This window comes from Chelonia mydas, chromosome 27 (genome assembly GCF_015237465.2).
Source record: "Chelonia mydas isolate rCheMyd1 chromosome 27, rCheMyd1.pri.v2, whole genome shotgun sequence".
In the NCBI taxonomy this organism is placed as follows: domain Eukaryota; kingdom Metazoa; phylum Chordata; order Testudines; family Cheloniidae; genus Chelonia; species Chelonia mydas.
Genome location: NC_057860.1, coordinates 12211922 through 12224312, shown reverse-complemented (window position 1 = coordinate 12224312; position 12391 = coordinate 12211922). Strand labels below are relative to the sequence as shown.

Sequence of the window (12391 nt, the reverse complement as noted above, 5' to 3'; positions counted from 1 at the left end):
AAGTGCTGTTTGTGAAAGACAACATAAGGCTGCACAGGTCTAAACTTCAATAATGTATTGTAATGATCACAATTACAGCAGTACCTTGCTAATACTAATGCCTAAAAGATCGATTGAGAACAGTAAGTGAACAAAGAACATATAATGAACTTTGCTCACGTAAGAAGTGGTAATAATACTTCAGAGTATACTAGTAGATTGTTTTGTTTTACATTATGCAAGAGTAATTAAGTCTTATATTAAGATATCCCAGTACCTCTTTACTGAGAAGTAGAGAGAGAGCAAGGGTTTTGGTGAGCAATTAAGTAAAAAATAGTGAGGACCTAATGTGGAATCATTCACAAATTACAAAACTTCAAGAAAGTATTCTGCCATGACAAAAAAGTTTTTAATCCTTTTTCACTTGATTCTATTTCCTTTGCCCTGGTTTATTCAGATAATTTCCATCACCATAAAAAGTGTGTGTTTGGAGTCATCTAGGGGATTAGTTGAGTAATCTATCAGATCTCAAAATGATTGGTGTAGCAGTCAATACTACAACTCACTTGGGAAAGGACTCAGTCTTGACATTCTGCTTAGGGCTCATCTATAAGTGAACTCTCAGGAGAATTAATTAGAATTAATTTAAGATGTGAAATTAAAGTAGATTGGTTAAACTGCATTAAACCCCTGTGTGACACAATCAAAATTAAGGTCACTTATTTTGAATAAGAGTATCCACACCTGGGTTTAATTTGGTTTAAGTAATCCACTTTAAAAGTTAACTTGGATTAATTTCCTGAGCATCCCTATGTAAACAAAACCCCTTAGAGATAGACAGTAAAGGGTTACCCTCTTCCACATTAAAATTATATAACAATGTAATTAGATAAGCAGCATGGGGCACAGATAAAGAACAGGTTGCACGTGAAACCACAGGGTGAATTACCATTAAAACTACTGAACTACGCATGGTTTCCTTATTCCCAACAACCCTCCTCCCAGATATGCTACTTAACTTCTGAGATTCTTTTATTTTCTGTCTATGGCCTTGCTTACAGGACAAAGTTGCACCAGGTGCGATTTTAAAGCAGCTTAGTTAGTCTGAGGCAAACTTCTGTCGACACTCTTAGTTCAGTTTATTATAAATAAATAAAATACTACCTAGTTCTCATATAGTACTTTTAGTTTAGCTTAAATCAATTAGCAATTGATTTAAAAACCCAATGTAAGTTAAAGCAATGCAATCTGTTTCAGGTAGACAAGGCCTGCATGTCCCAATAACATGTTGTAAGTGTGACACTGCTTTGTGTTGTCCTCTCCTATAAGTCACACGCTCTTTCCTGTTACTTTAACACAGCTTTTTGGAGCATTCCAGTTTTTATAATAATTCAGGACCTTCTCTTGCAAGTTGCTGCACGCAACAGGATCCCTTCTCCCATATTTTTTTTTGTAACTGTTTTTTTAAAAAAGCCTCTAAACTTCTCTTCCTCACTGAGATTTTGTGTTAGTTTCAGCACTGAATCATAAGCCCCTCAAAATAGCTATTTTGGATGGAGAGACGGACAAGAAGATAACATTGTGAACGACAACATGACAGGGCATTTAGTTATGAGTGGTGTTTTCAGCAGAATGGCACAGGCTTCAACAGAATCAAGTACAAAACTAGGTATCTTCTAAGAAACATACACAGGGTAAAGGAGGAGTCACCAAGCTAAAAATAAAATCTCTTCTCTGTAACGTGTTAGTGCAATGTATTCCAACCCAAGCAGCACTGAGGTTTCCACATGACCTTACCTATCTAAGTCATCTTCCCCGAGCAGAATAGGTGGGAGCGGGAGTGGAGGCAGCGTTGAAGTCTTCAGGTGTGGGATAGCAGCCGTCACAGACACCTGTGGTTTTGTAGAGACCTGGACAGAGGGCTGAGAGTTTGCCTGAGTGGACAAAGCAGATGTTCTTGAGTGGGAAGAAGATGGCAAAGAGGCTGGGACTGAAGTAGGGACCTGAACAGAAGTCAGCTGGGAAAGCGGTAGAGGTGGAACAGCTGGTGATGGAGGGAAAGGAGGCAACGGGGGAATCTGAGGTGGCGGTGTAGTCGTTGGTAGAGGTGGAGGAGGTGATTTTATTGAGGGCAATGGAGGTGGGTTCTCCTTCTCTGTTGTCTCTGTCTCTTTTGGAGTTGCAATCTCCTCTTTCGCTACTACAGACTTGGAGTCTTTTGTTCCCATCGTTTTTGAGTCTTTAACTGGAGCTGCATGCTTCTTCTCAGAGTTCTCGTCTATCTTGGTTTTTATTGGCTCCAGAGATGTTTTAGTCTCTGCATTTATGTGTATTAAATTAACCAGTTCCGTATCGGAGGCTGATTTTTCAGATTTAATGATTTTGGGTACCTTTTTAGACTCCGCCCCTGTCTCCTTAACCTCAGATGAGCTGTTCTCTTTTATAGACAGAAAAACAGGTGAGTTCTTTGCCTCCTTCCCATCCACCTTTGCTGCTGCTGCTGCTGCTGCAGCTCGTTCCTTCTTTTTCCTGCTAAGCTCTGCTCCCAGGCTGGAGTTCAATGGTAGCCTCGCAGGTGATATACTGGAATGGCGACTACGTGAACCGGACCTCTGCTTTTTACTGTGAGATGATGAGTGTCTTGAATATACAGGACTTCGACTTCGGGACTTCACAGACTTCCTATGGAAAGAGCAGGAAGCAGAAAACTGAGATGCAGTCTGATGCATACTCTGTTAGTTACTGAAATTAACATATAGGGATAGCCCTCTTGAAAGACAAAAGCATTCATAAATTGTCAACTCCACTTCTGACCATACCCAAGGCTTGTCTGAGGATACTTAAATTAATGATACCAGTTTGATGACACTTGAAAATAATCCAACATCTAGGGAGCTTCCAAGGTCAAAGATCCTGCTGCTTACAAATCAACAATTAAAACAACAAAACCGCAAGATGAGGGTTAGACAAACCCCAAGTTGAAGAAGAGATTACAGATGCACAGTGCTTGACTGGAGGATTTTAGTTGAGGATGAGCTGACAGTTTACGAATCTTTCAGGGCAGTAGAGCAGGAGGGAAAACACAATGATAAGACATGAGTATTGCTTGTGGGAATGTTCTGCACAACCTTGTGGCGTTGATCAGTGGTGTTACAGTGAGGCAGTGATACTCAGACCTCAGTGGCTAAGGAATCAAACTAGCAATCAACATTACCCAAAACAGACACAGTAGTGTGAATTCATTGTTTCATTCACTATAGTATTATATATTCGCTCACACAGTGTTTTAATATCATATGCTGCACAGAGCCGCAGGAGACCCAATCAAGAGCTACTTGCAGCTCAAAAGCCTAAGCCTGAGTATCACTGCAATGAGGCATTCTCCTAGTGAATGCCACTTTTGCCCACAGAACATCCTCACTCCAAGTAGAGGTTTTACTATTACCATAAATGCATTTGTACATTGCAAGTCAGAAGGACAATTTGAGGCTTTCACCCTGATTTAGACATGTTCAGAGATACTCTAAGTCTGAATTTACAAAAAGTGGGCCACAATTTATTACATAAGCAGAGATATTAAATGAATTTGGAAATCTGCACCGTAGTGTGAGCCACAAATAAGGAGAAAAATGCCTTCCTTTAAAGTACACGAGCTGAACAGAGGATAAACTTGGATTAGGCACAAGTCTGCAGTATCTGTGAACCTAGTGGAGATTAGGAATGAAGATTCATTGGAAAGACTGGAAATAAAAATCAAACAAACAGAAAACTGGTATTTTCAATTCACAGGTCAGTGAATATTTTCTCCTTTTTAAGGGAGATTGGGATTTTGCAAGTCATGGGACAGTGTATTTTAAGAGGAGTAATGTGGAAATGATGGACTTTAATGATCTGGAAGACACGTTACTAAAAAATAAAAAAAAATCTTGAAGTCAGACTCTACCCATGCTTAGCTGAAATCATGCTCACAACTGATTTTTATTCTATGATTTATTCAAACCTAGAGTTCTCTGACCACAGTAGAAAATAGAGCATGATTTTAGATCATGGTTAAAAGAAATTCCCTTTTCCACACAGCTCAGAAAACATGTAATAGCAACTGTGTTTAAACATGGAAGCTGTTAGCAGATTTGTCAACTATAATTGAAATGCGGTGTAAGAGACTAATATAATTTGAATAAGATAAGAGAATCGCAATTTTAAACAAATATTCTGACAACATAAATGCTTTAAAAATAAGCTGAAGGACAGAAATGGCTTATTGTAAAGCATTTCACTAGACATTTGTGACTGCAGTGGCCAAATATCAACGTGACTACGTGGATCTTACCTTTAGTCTTAAAGAAAAAAAAAACAGCAGTAAGAGTATAAAAAAAGTCAAGACTTATTTCAGATCCTGTCTTCAATGTTCATGGAAGTTGTGCGTAAACAGAAGCTGGCAACATGCCTCAAGCTGGTATGTCATCTTCAGGGGACTCTGGACTATCAGTTTAACTGTCACACACACAGGCAGAATTTGCCATTTGGATAGTAGTTCACTTTCCACATCCCGCTGCAAAACTGTCAAGAGCTGAAGTAGCTAGCAGCATGCTTTCACTGCACTCAGAGGTCACACTTGCAGACTTTGCTGAGGACAACATTCCTAACTGAACTTGTATGACATGGTTAGCTGCAAACAGAGCTAACTTAATTCTAAACCTAAAGAGCACTGAATCATGCACTAAATCCCAGCTACAACTGATTCATAACATGGATCTGGAAACCTTCCCCTCCACAGGCAATATTAGCTTTTGTCACTGCTGACTAAATTGAAATATGTTTTAAGAGAAGCAAATATATACAGGAAGTTTTGTAAGGTGTTTCCCCTGTCTAGTGTAATCACTGAGTAACTTTATCTCTGACCGAGAGGTTAGTGATTTGCCCTCACACATCACCTTTGAAACCAACACTGCACTGCAGATTACCTAGTTTATAGTACTTAAAAAGGGAGGAAAAGCTCCCAGCTTTAGAGATGTTCAAGATTTTCTTTCCAGCTATAGTGGAATGGTTACAAAATTCCTGTATTTCTAATGCAGGAAACTGGACGTGTAAAATGCTAGCCACCAGGCCCGTGAATTAAGACAAAGGTATCAGTGGGAGAGAATGGGAATGACTTACTAAACAAGACCAAAGCACACTGGCAACAATCAGAGCTGTACCAAAGAGATTGCTGGAGGAATAACTGATAGAAATCTCTAGCCCTATCTATACTATGAAACTGGAAGCTGCTAAGAGTTGTTAGCAACAGTTTCCCCTCAGCCAGTGATGAATGCAGAACAAGAGATGATAGAGAGAGCACAACTGGACACTTCCAGAATGCCTGTCACCTGAGGCTCTCAGAGCAATTTAAAAACATTAAGCATACCTCACAGGTGAGGTTATTTGGCATTATTCCCCCATTATGCAATGGAGAAATCACAAGCATAGTACTGAAGTGAAAGTTAGTGGCGAAGGTGGGACTAGGACCCAGGCATCTTGACTCCTGGTTTCTTGTTTTAACCACTAGAGCAGGGGTGGGCAAACTTTTTGGCCCAAGGGCCACATCTGGGTATGGAAATTGTATGGTGGGCCATGAATGCTCATGAAATTGGGGTTGGGGTGCGGGAGGGGGTGAGCGAGAAATGAGGAGTTCAGGATGCGGGAGGGGGCTCCGGCTGGGGGTGTGGGTGTAAGAGGGTGCTCCAAGCTCGGACCAAGGTGTTCGGAGGGAAGGAGGGGTATCAGGGATGGGGCAGGGACACGGGGCGGGGGGGATGAGGGCTCTGGCTGGGGGTGCAGGCTCTGGGGTGGGGCTGGGTATGCGGGGTTTGGGGTGCATGGGGCTGGCTCAGGGGTGCAGGCTCCGGGCGTCACTTACCTCAAGCATCTCCTGGAAGCAGCAGCACGTCCCCCGCCTGGCTCCTACCCGGAGGCACAGCCAGGCGTCTCTGCTGCGCGCTGCCCCTTCTGCAGGTGCCACCCCTGCAGCTCCCATTGGCCACGATTCCCTGCCAATGGGAGCTGCGGGGGCAGCACTAGAGGCGGAGGCAGTGTGTGGAGCGGAGCCCCTGGCTGCCTCTACATGTAGGAGCCAGAGGGGGGACATGCCGCTGCTTCCACGAGCCGCGCAGAGCAGCCCCCGACCCTGCTCCCCGGCTGAAGCACAAGAGCGGGGCAAGCCCCAGACCTTGCTCCCCAGCAGGAGCTCAAGGGCCGAATTAAAACAGCTGGTGGGCCGGATGCGGCCTGCAGTTTGCCCACCCTTGCATTAGAGAAACTGCCTCAAATTAAACCTTCTAAATCCAGTTCATGGACATTTGACAATACATGATTTTGTGCTGCACACCAGTGACTATGGCGCACATACAAACCCAGAAACTAAAAACTCATAATAGTGTACAAGCCCACATCCATCAAGTGGGGTGTTACCTGAATTCTTTCTCTTGGCTATAGCTGCAATGGCATGGTTACTACAACTGCTATAGAGAACAACAGTGATTATATCTTTCAGAGTAACAGCCGTGTTAGTCTGTATTCGTAAAAAGAAAAGGAGTACTTGTGGCACCTTAGAGACTAACCAGTTTATTTGAGCATGAGCTTTCGTGAGCTACAGCTCACTTCATCGGATGCATAGCATGGGAGGAAGTTTTGTTTCATGGTCTCTGTGTGTATATAATGTCTTCTGCAGTTTCCACGATATGCTATGCATCCGATGAAGTGAGCTGTAGCTCACGAAAGCTCATGCTCAAATAAACTGGTTAGTCTCTAAGGTGCCACAAGTACTCCTTTTCTTTTTAGTGATTATATCTGTTACTTTCCCTCCCAACCAAAGACTCCACATTTCCTCCTTAACCAAAAGCAGTTTGTTTGGAGGGCCCACTTGGAATGTGACCCACAGTGTGCTTTCTGCATCAGGGACATTCCAGTATTTAGTTCACCATCTTCCTTCTCAGACTACATTTTGGGAATGGGGAGGTAAAAGAATCACTAGGAAGGATTTCACCCTCAGCCAATGAAAAAACATCAGTGCCACAGGAAAGACGCTTTCCTCCCCCTCTGAGGAATTTACACTGAACTTTCCTCACTGCATGGAATGCAAGTTCAGTGAAGCAACAACTAACACAAGCAAACTGAAAATCAGAACTCCTGTGTGTAACAGTTAGAAAGAAAATAAGGTCTGAACATTTCCCTCTGCTCATTTAAGAGTAATATTGTACTTTGGGGTAGCCATTTTCCGAAGGCTTCTTGCACACTCAGTTGACTCTTTATTTCTTGCTTTGTGTTGCTCATTGAAACCGAGCTTTGATTAAAAAGAGTGTGCTATAAAAAAACTGCAGACCAGCTTTAAGAGAAAGGGGCGGGACTGTGGTGGGTTATCAATTTAACCCTAGATTCAAAGAATTCGAAATAAACAGAGTGTAAACAAGCAGTAACCTTTGGAATTTTTTTGGGTTTGGTTAACTAGCTAAGTGCTGTACCAGAAAGGTGTCCTCGAAAACTTTCCCACATAGCTATGCAAGTTCACGGAAGCACATTCAAAGCTGCTTCCATGAAACCAGGTTCAGAAAAAGTGATCTTCACTTCACAGGAGTAACTAGCATTATACAGACTAAGGGGAGGAATGGAGGGAAAACACAGAGCTTTAGGATCCCACTGATTCCTCTACTACCCTCCAACCAATAGCAACCCTTTTGCTGGTTAAGGAAGAGTAGATACACACTCTTAACAGAGCCTACAAGCACAGCCAGAAAGGATACACAAGGCATCTGCCACGCAGTAGACTTTTCTAAAGGGTGTAAAAGCGCATAGTCTGTGAAAGCAATGTCTTCGTTCCCCCCCAGTATATATACATTTTTACATGGAGATGTCTCCACTAGGATTTTATATCAAGATGGCTAAGGGACAAGTAGCTTTTGCTTCCATGTAGCTAGTCAAATAAATTCCAGATGGGGGGAGAATAGGGTTGACCTCAGTGAGCTAAATCGAAGCAAAAATTACCAATGCCTTATCGCCACTAGGATTTTACACTGAGATAACTATTTGTGGTGAAGACAAAGGCAATGTTCTTAGCCCACACCAGCCCTGATTTTCATTCGAAAGCCTACTCCCTAAATGTTGAGAGCAGTGGATGTGGTTTTAGGGCTCAATTCCACAAGCAAGGAGTTCAATGGGACTACCCACATGAGAAGTACCAATCACATGGATAAAGATTGCCAAGACCAATCTCCTTGCTCACAGCTCCCAATGGAATCCAGGGAAGCAACACAACTAACATTGTACATGTTGTTTTGACAGTTTACCCTAAGGACTTACTTCATTCAAGTTCAGTTTGGAATTATGATAAAGCTATAACCATAGTTCCATAACACACATGCTGTGAACTGGAAGTTCATGGAGACACAAGCTTTAGATTGAAAAATAATGTTAGGCTACCTACCAATCTGTACTCAAAATACTCTTGATTACTATACATCCGAAATAAAATGCAGCACTATTACTAATTTCAAACAAAAATAGGCATTTTTTTTGTGTGTGTGTCAAAGTTACTGGTGCATAAAGAGAAAAAAAATACATCTGTTCCAAAATAAAAAAGTTACCTAATTACTCTTCTAGAATGCCAAGGAGTTATTTAAAACAAATGGAAGCAAATGATCCACAACTGAGCAGAACACAGCCTGAGAAAATCAACTTTAAACTAGAAAGAAGCAACTTAAATACGGTCAACTAATTATGATGAAAGAAAAAAATTAATCAGCTCAGAGTGAGATATGCTCTGAATTAAACAATCCTTCTGACAACTGCGATAAATCTCTTAGAATTTTGATCAAAGTTTCCAGGACGTGAGAGCTTTTTAAAGTACATTTAGTGCTAATGAAAGGTGCTGGATTTTTATCGCTAGAAATTTAGATACTTTCTACAGAACATTCACTAGTGCAAACTTCCCCACAATGCTTCACTCGTATTCTGCAGGAGCCACCTCTACAGGCAAGTGTAATTCAATCCTAATGGCTCATTCAGTATTGGCCTCTTTGCTGAGGCTGCCAACACGGAGGCTGATCAGTGCCAACAATGGCGGTGATTTTTAAGATGCAGATATCTATCAAAAGGGAACTGTAATGAGCCCATCAAACTCACACAGACCAGTGAGGAGCCCTTGGCAGTAAGAAGTGAACACTGATTACCTGGGCCAGACCTGAATAGATGATAGAGGGTCAATCACTCGCAACCCCAGAGCCATCCAATCTCCCCCCAACACATAAGAGACAACACAGAGATCACACACCTGGCTACTGGACTTCGGCTCACTGACCGCTTGGCAATAAAAGGACTGCTCGAGCGCCTTCGGCTATATGGGCTGGGTGACCTCCCGCTGTACGACCCACTTCCTCTCTCATAACTGGATGAGCGCCTCCTGTTGTATGGGCTGACGGACCTCTGTCTCCTACTGTAAGGACTAGGAGACCGAGTGTTGGACTGGTATGCTACAGGTTCCTTGTAGGGTGGGCTGACCGACTGCCTGCGCGATGAGCCACCGGGGCTCTTCTTGTAGGAATCATAGTTGCTGGATGTATGCGACCGTGGAGGGCTGAGATCATATTCTTGGGTGTAGGATGCTCCTGAGGGGCTGTCATCCTGTTTGGGGCTGTCAGCCCATTTCCTGTGGGGACTCCTGGATTTCCGTTTTGGACTATCCGTTGCTTTGTAGCTTTTCAGAGTGTCCCTTTTCCGATGGCTTTTACTGCGGTCTTTGTGCCCAGACTTCAGTTCCCGCTCTTTTCTGGACTTCTCCTTGTGTGCTTTGGCCGACCTGGACTCCTTGTTGCTGCTTCTTGATGGCTGTGACTTAAAATGTTCCTCATTCTCCTCGTTGAGTCTCTTGGAGGTCCCCGACACCCGGTCCTTGGTGGACCCTGACTTGCTGGACACCTCCTGATTCTTTTCCAGTTTCTTCTCTTTGTCCACCTGCTTACTCCTGATCAGCTCCCGAATACGCTTGTGCTGGTGGTGCCGATGCTTGTGCAACCTGTCGCTCCTGTCTGAGCTTCCTTTCCTCTCATCATTCTCCCTTCTTTCCAGCTTGAGGGCCACATCATCTGAGAAGGTGTCCGAGTCGGAGCTGATGTCGTCATACTCCACCAGGGGCTTGATCATTGCACCCAGTGGTGCCGCCGCCTCTTGAGCCACCAGCGGGGAATCTTTGGAGTGCTTGGACCTGTGCCTCTTGTGTCTGGAGACCAGCCGGTGCCTCTCCTTGCTGTTCGAACTGCCACTGCTGGATGTCTGCTGCTGCAAGGACCCCCCTCCTCCTCCATCCTTCTTGCCCCCATGTCTCTCTGGATTTGGCATTCCTTCTCCACTGTGCTTGGAAGAGGGGAGGGGGGAATCCTCCAAAACCCCCAAACTTTAAACCCCAGTCACACACACACACACCCCCCTCGCTACAGGCCTCTCTCCTCTTTCCCTGGCTCTCCTTTCTCCTCCCACCATTCACAGCCACTTGCCCCCGCTGCCTGTCCTCCCTGGTTCTAGCTCTCTCCCTGCTTCATGGGGTGCAGCTCTTTGGATCAGGCCCTGGGGTGGGTGGCGGGGGGAGGGGCCTTGACCTCACAGGGCCCCTGGGCAGGAAGCTAAAGGGCCTGGAAAGCCCCCGGGAGGGGGGCCTTGGGAGGAGGGTGGCTGGGCCCTGGAGCGGGCGCCCTGGCCTGGGCAGAGGGTCGCCTGGGCAGGGGCCCCCTGGGCCTCTGAGCAGGTCCCTAGGCCCGGCTCCCTGAGTGGCTCCCGACGCGGAGGGTCCCCGGATCCCGCCCCCTCGGCCGCGGCGCGGCGGGTGCCCGGCTCGCGGCCCCCTTTGTCCGCCCCGCTCCCGGGGCCGCCTCCCCTCTCACTTCCCAAAGCGAAACGGCACCGCTTCCAAGGGGGCAGCCGCCAACTCTCGCGAGACTCCCGCTCTCGCGCGATGAGCGAAGCCTCCCCGCCTCGCTCGCCCAAACGCCGCGAGAAACTCCGGCCGGGCCCGCTCAAACCTCGCGAGAGCTCCGCGCTGGGCTCCGAAAACAAAACTTTATTGAGCGGCCTGGTAACGCGGGCAGAGAAACAAGCGAGCACAAGGCGGCCTCTCTTTTTAACAAAACTTTATTGAGGAGCCAGGCGAGCTGTTCGGACAGCTCCTCCCCCTTCCCCCCCCCCCCAAACAAAACTTTATGGAGATGCAGAGTGTGGACAAATCGCTAGGTCCCTGCCCCAAACACACTTGTCTTCAGGTTTCAGAGTAACAGCCGTGTTACTCTGTGTCCGCATTTGTATCAGGAGCACCATGGAATGCCCTCTCCAGCTCCAGAGGGAGCCTGACTGCCTTGCAATGGGCAGCATGAATCACATACCAAGCACGACCCCCAGGCAGGGAAGGGATGTGTGTGTCAGTGCCTCTCTAGGCCCAGCTTCATGGAAAGAGAACCCAGGCATCCTGACTCCCAGTCCCTTGCTCTAACCACGAGACCCCACTCCTGTTCCCAGAGCCAAAAACAGAACTGAGGAGTCCTGACGCGCAGTGGCTCTAAACCCCAGATCACGCTCCCCTTCAAGCTGGAAACAACCCAGGAGTTCTTACTCCCAATCCTATGGTTCTCACCCCCTAGACAATTTTTTTACATAGACAGTGAATTCCTGCAGTTCTTACAACACAGGCTGCGGGTCCTTGGCACCCTTTGAGAAACAGGCCCTACGTGTTTCTACCCAGAAACTGAAGCACTTAAAATCAGTGGGGAGACATCCGAACATTTGTCTTGCCTATCGCTCAGACAATTTGTCACTCCAGAGTATGTGGTGTAGTTGTAGCCGTGTCAGTCCCAGAATATTAGAGAGACAAGGTGTGTGAGATAATATATTTTATTGGATCAACTTCTGTTGGTGAGAGAGACAAGCTTTCAGCCAAGAACAGCTCTGTTTGGCTGGAAGCTTGTCTCTCTCACCAACAGAGTACTAAAAGATATTACCTCACCCACTTACCTCACCCATATTACCTCACTCACTTCAGTAGACATTTTACCTGAGTAAGGACTGAGCAAAAGCTGGGTGAAGGCCTCCAGATTTGTCTGATAGTGAGGAGTATAGTAAGGGCCTTTAAATGCCAGTTTTAAAACTTTAAATCAAATAGAAAAAGTAAAAACTCCCTCCCCTCCCTCTGATGAAAAATACCCCCTTGCAGTTTCCATCCCTGTCTTATTCTAAAGAGAAACAATAGTGAAAAGGACTATTTTGAGACTTGAGTGCTACACATGATGGAGTGGGGATCAGTGCTACTGAATGATATAGCAGTGGCCCCAGCAATGCACCATTAAATCTGTTGGAAACTGTAAGGTTTGGACTGTTACTGTAGAAGGCAGATGTAGTTTTG

General features: G+C 45.3%; 1 protein-coding gene across 4 annotated transcripts in view; it reads right to left on the bottom strand.

The window, feature by feature from the left end:
• CDK12 (cyclin dependent kinase 12) overlaps positions 1 to 10946 on the bottom strand; it is a 72845-nt gene extending 61899 nt beyond the window's left edge. For 2 of the 4 annotated variants that reach the window (XR_005223491.2, XR_005223492.2), the window contains exons 1-2: positions 9281 to 10946; positions 1777 to 2661 (exon numbers count right to left, since the gene is read on the bottom strand). Coding sequence is in view for 2 of the 4 variants with exons in the window: in XM_007061959.4 (XP_007062021.2) it covers positions 1777 to 2661; positions 9281 to 10344 (1949 nt within the window). In the remaining 2 variants the exon portion in view is untranslated. The remainder of the gene's footprint in view (positions 1 to 1776; positions 2662 to 9280) is intronic. The other 2 variants (XM_007061959.4, XM_007061960.4) reach the window with 1 other exon arrangement.
• Between the last annotated feature and the right edge of the window lie 1445 nt (positions 10947 to 12391).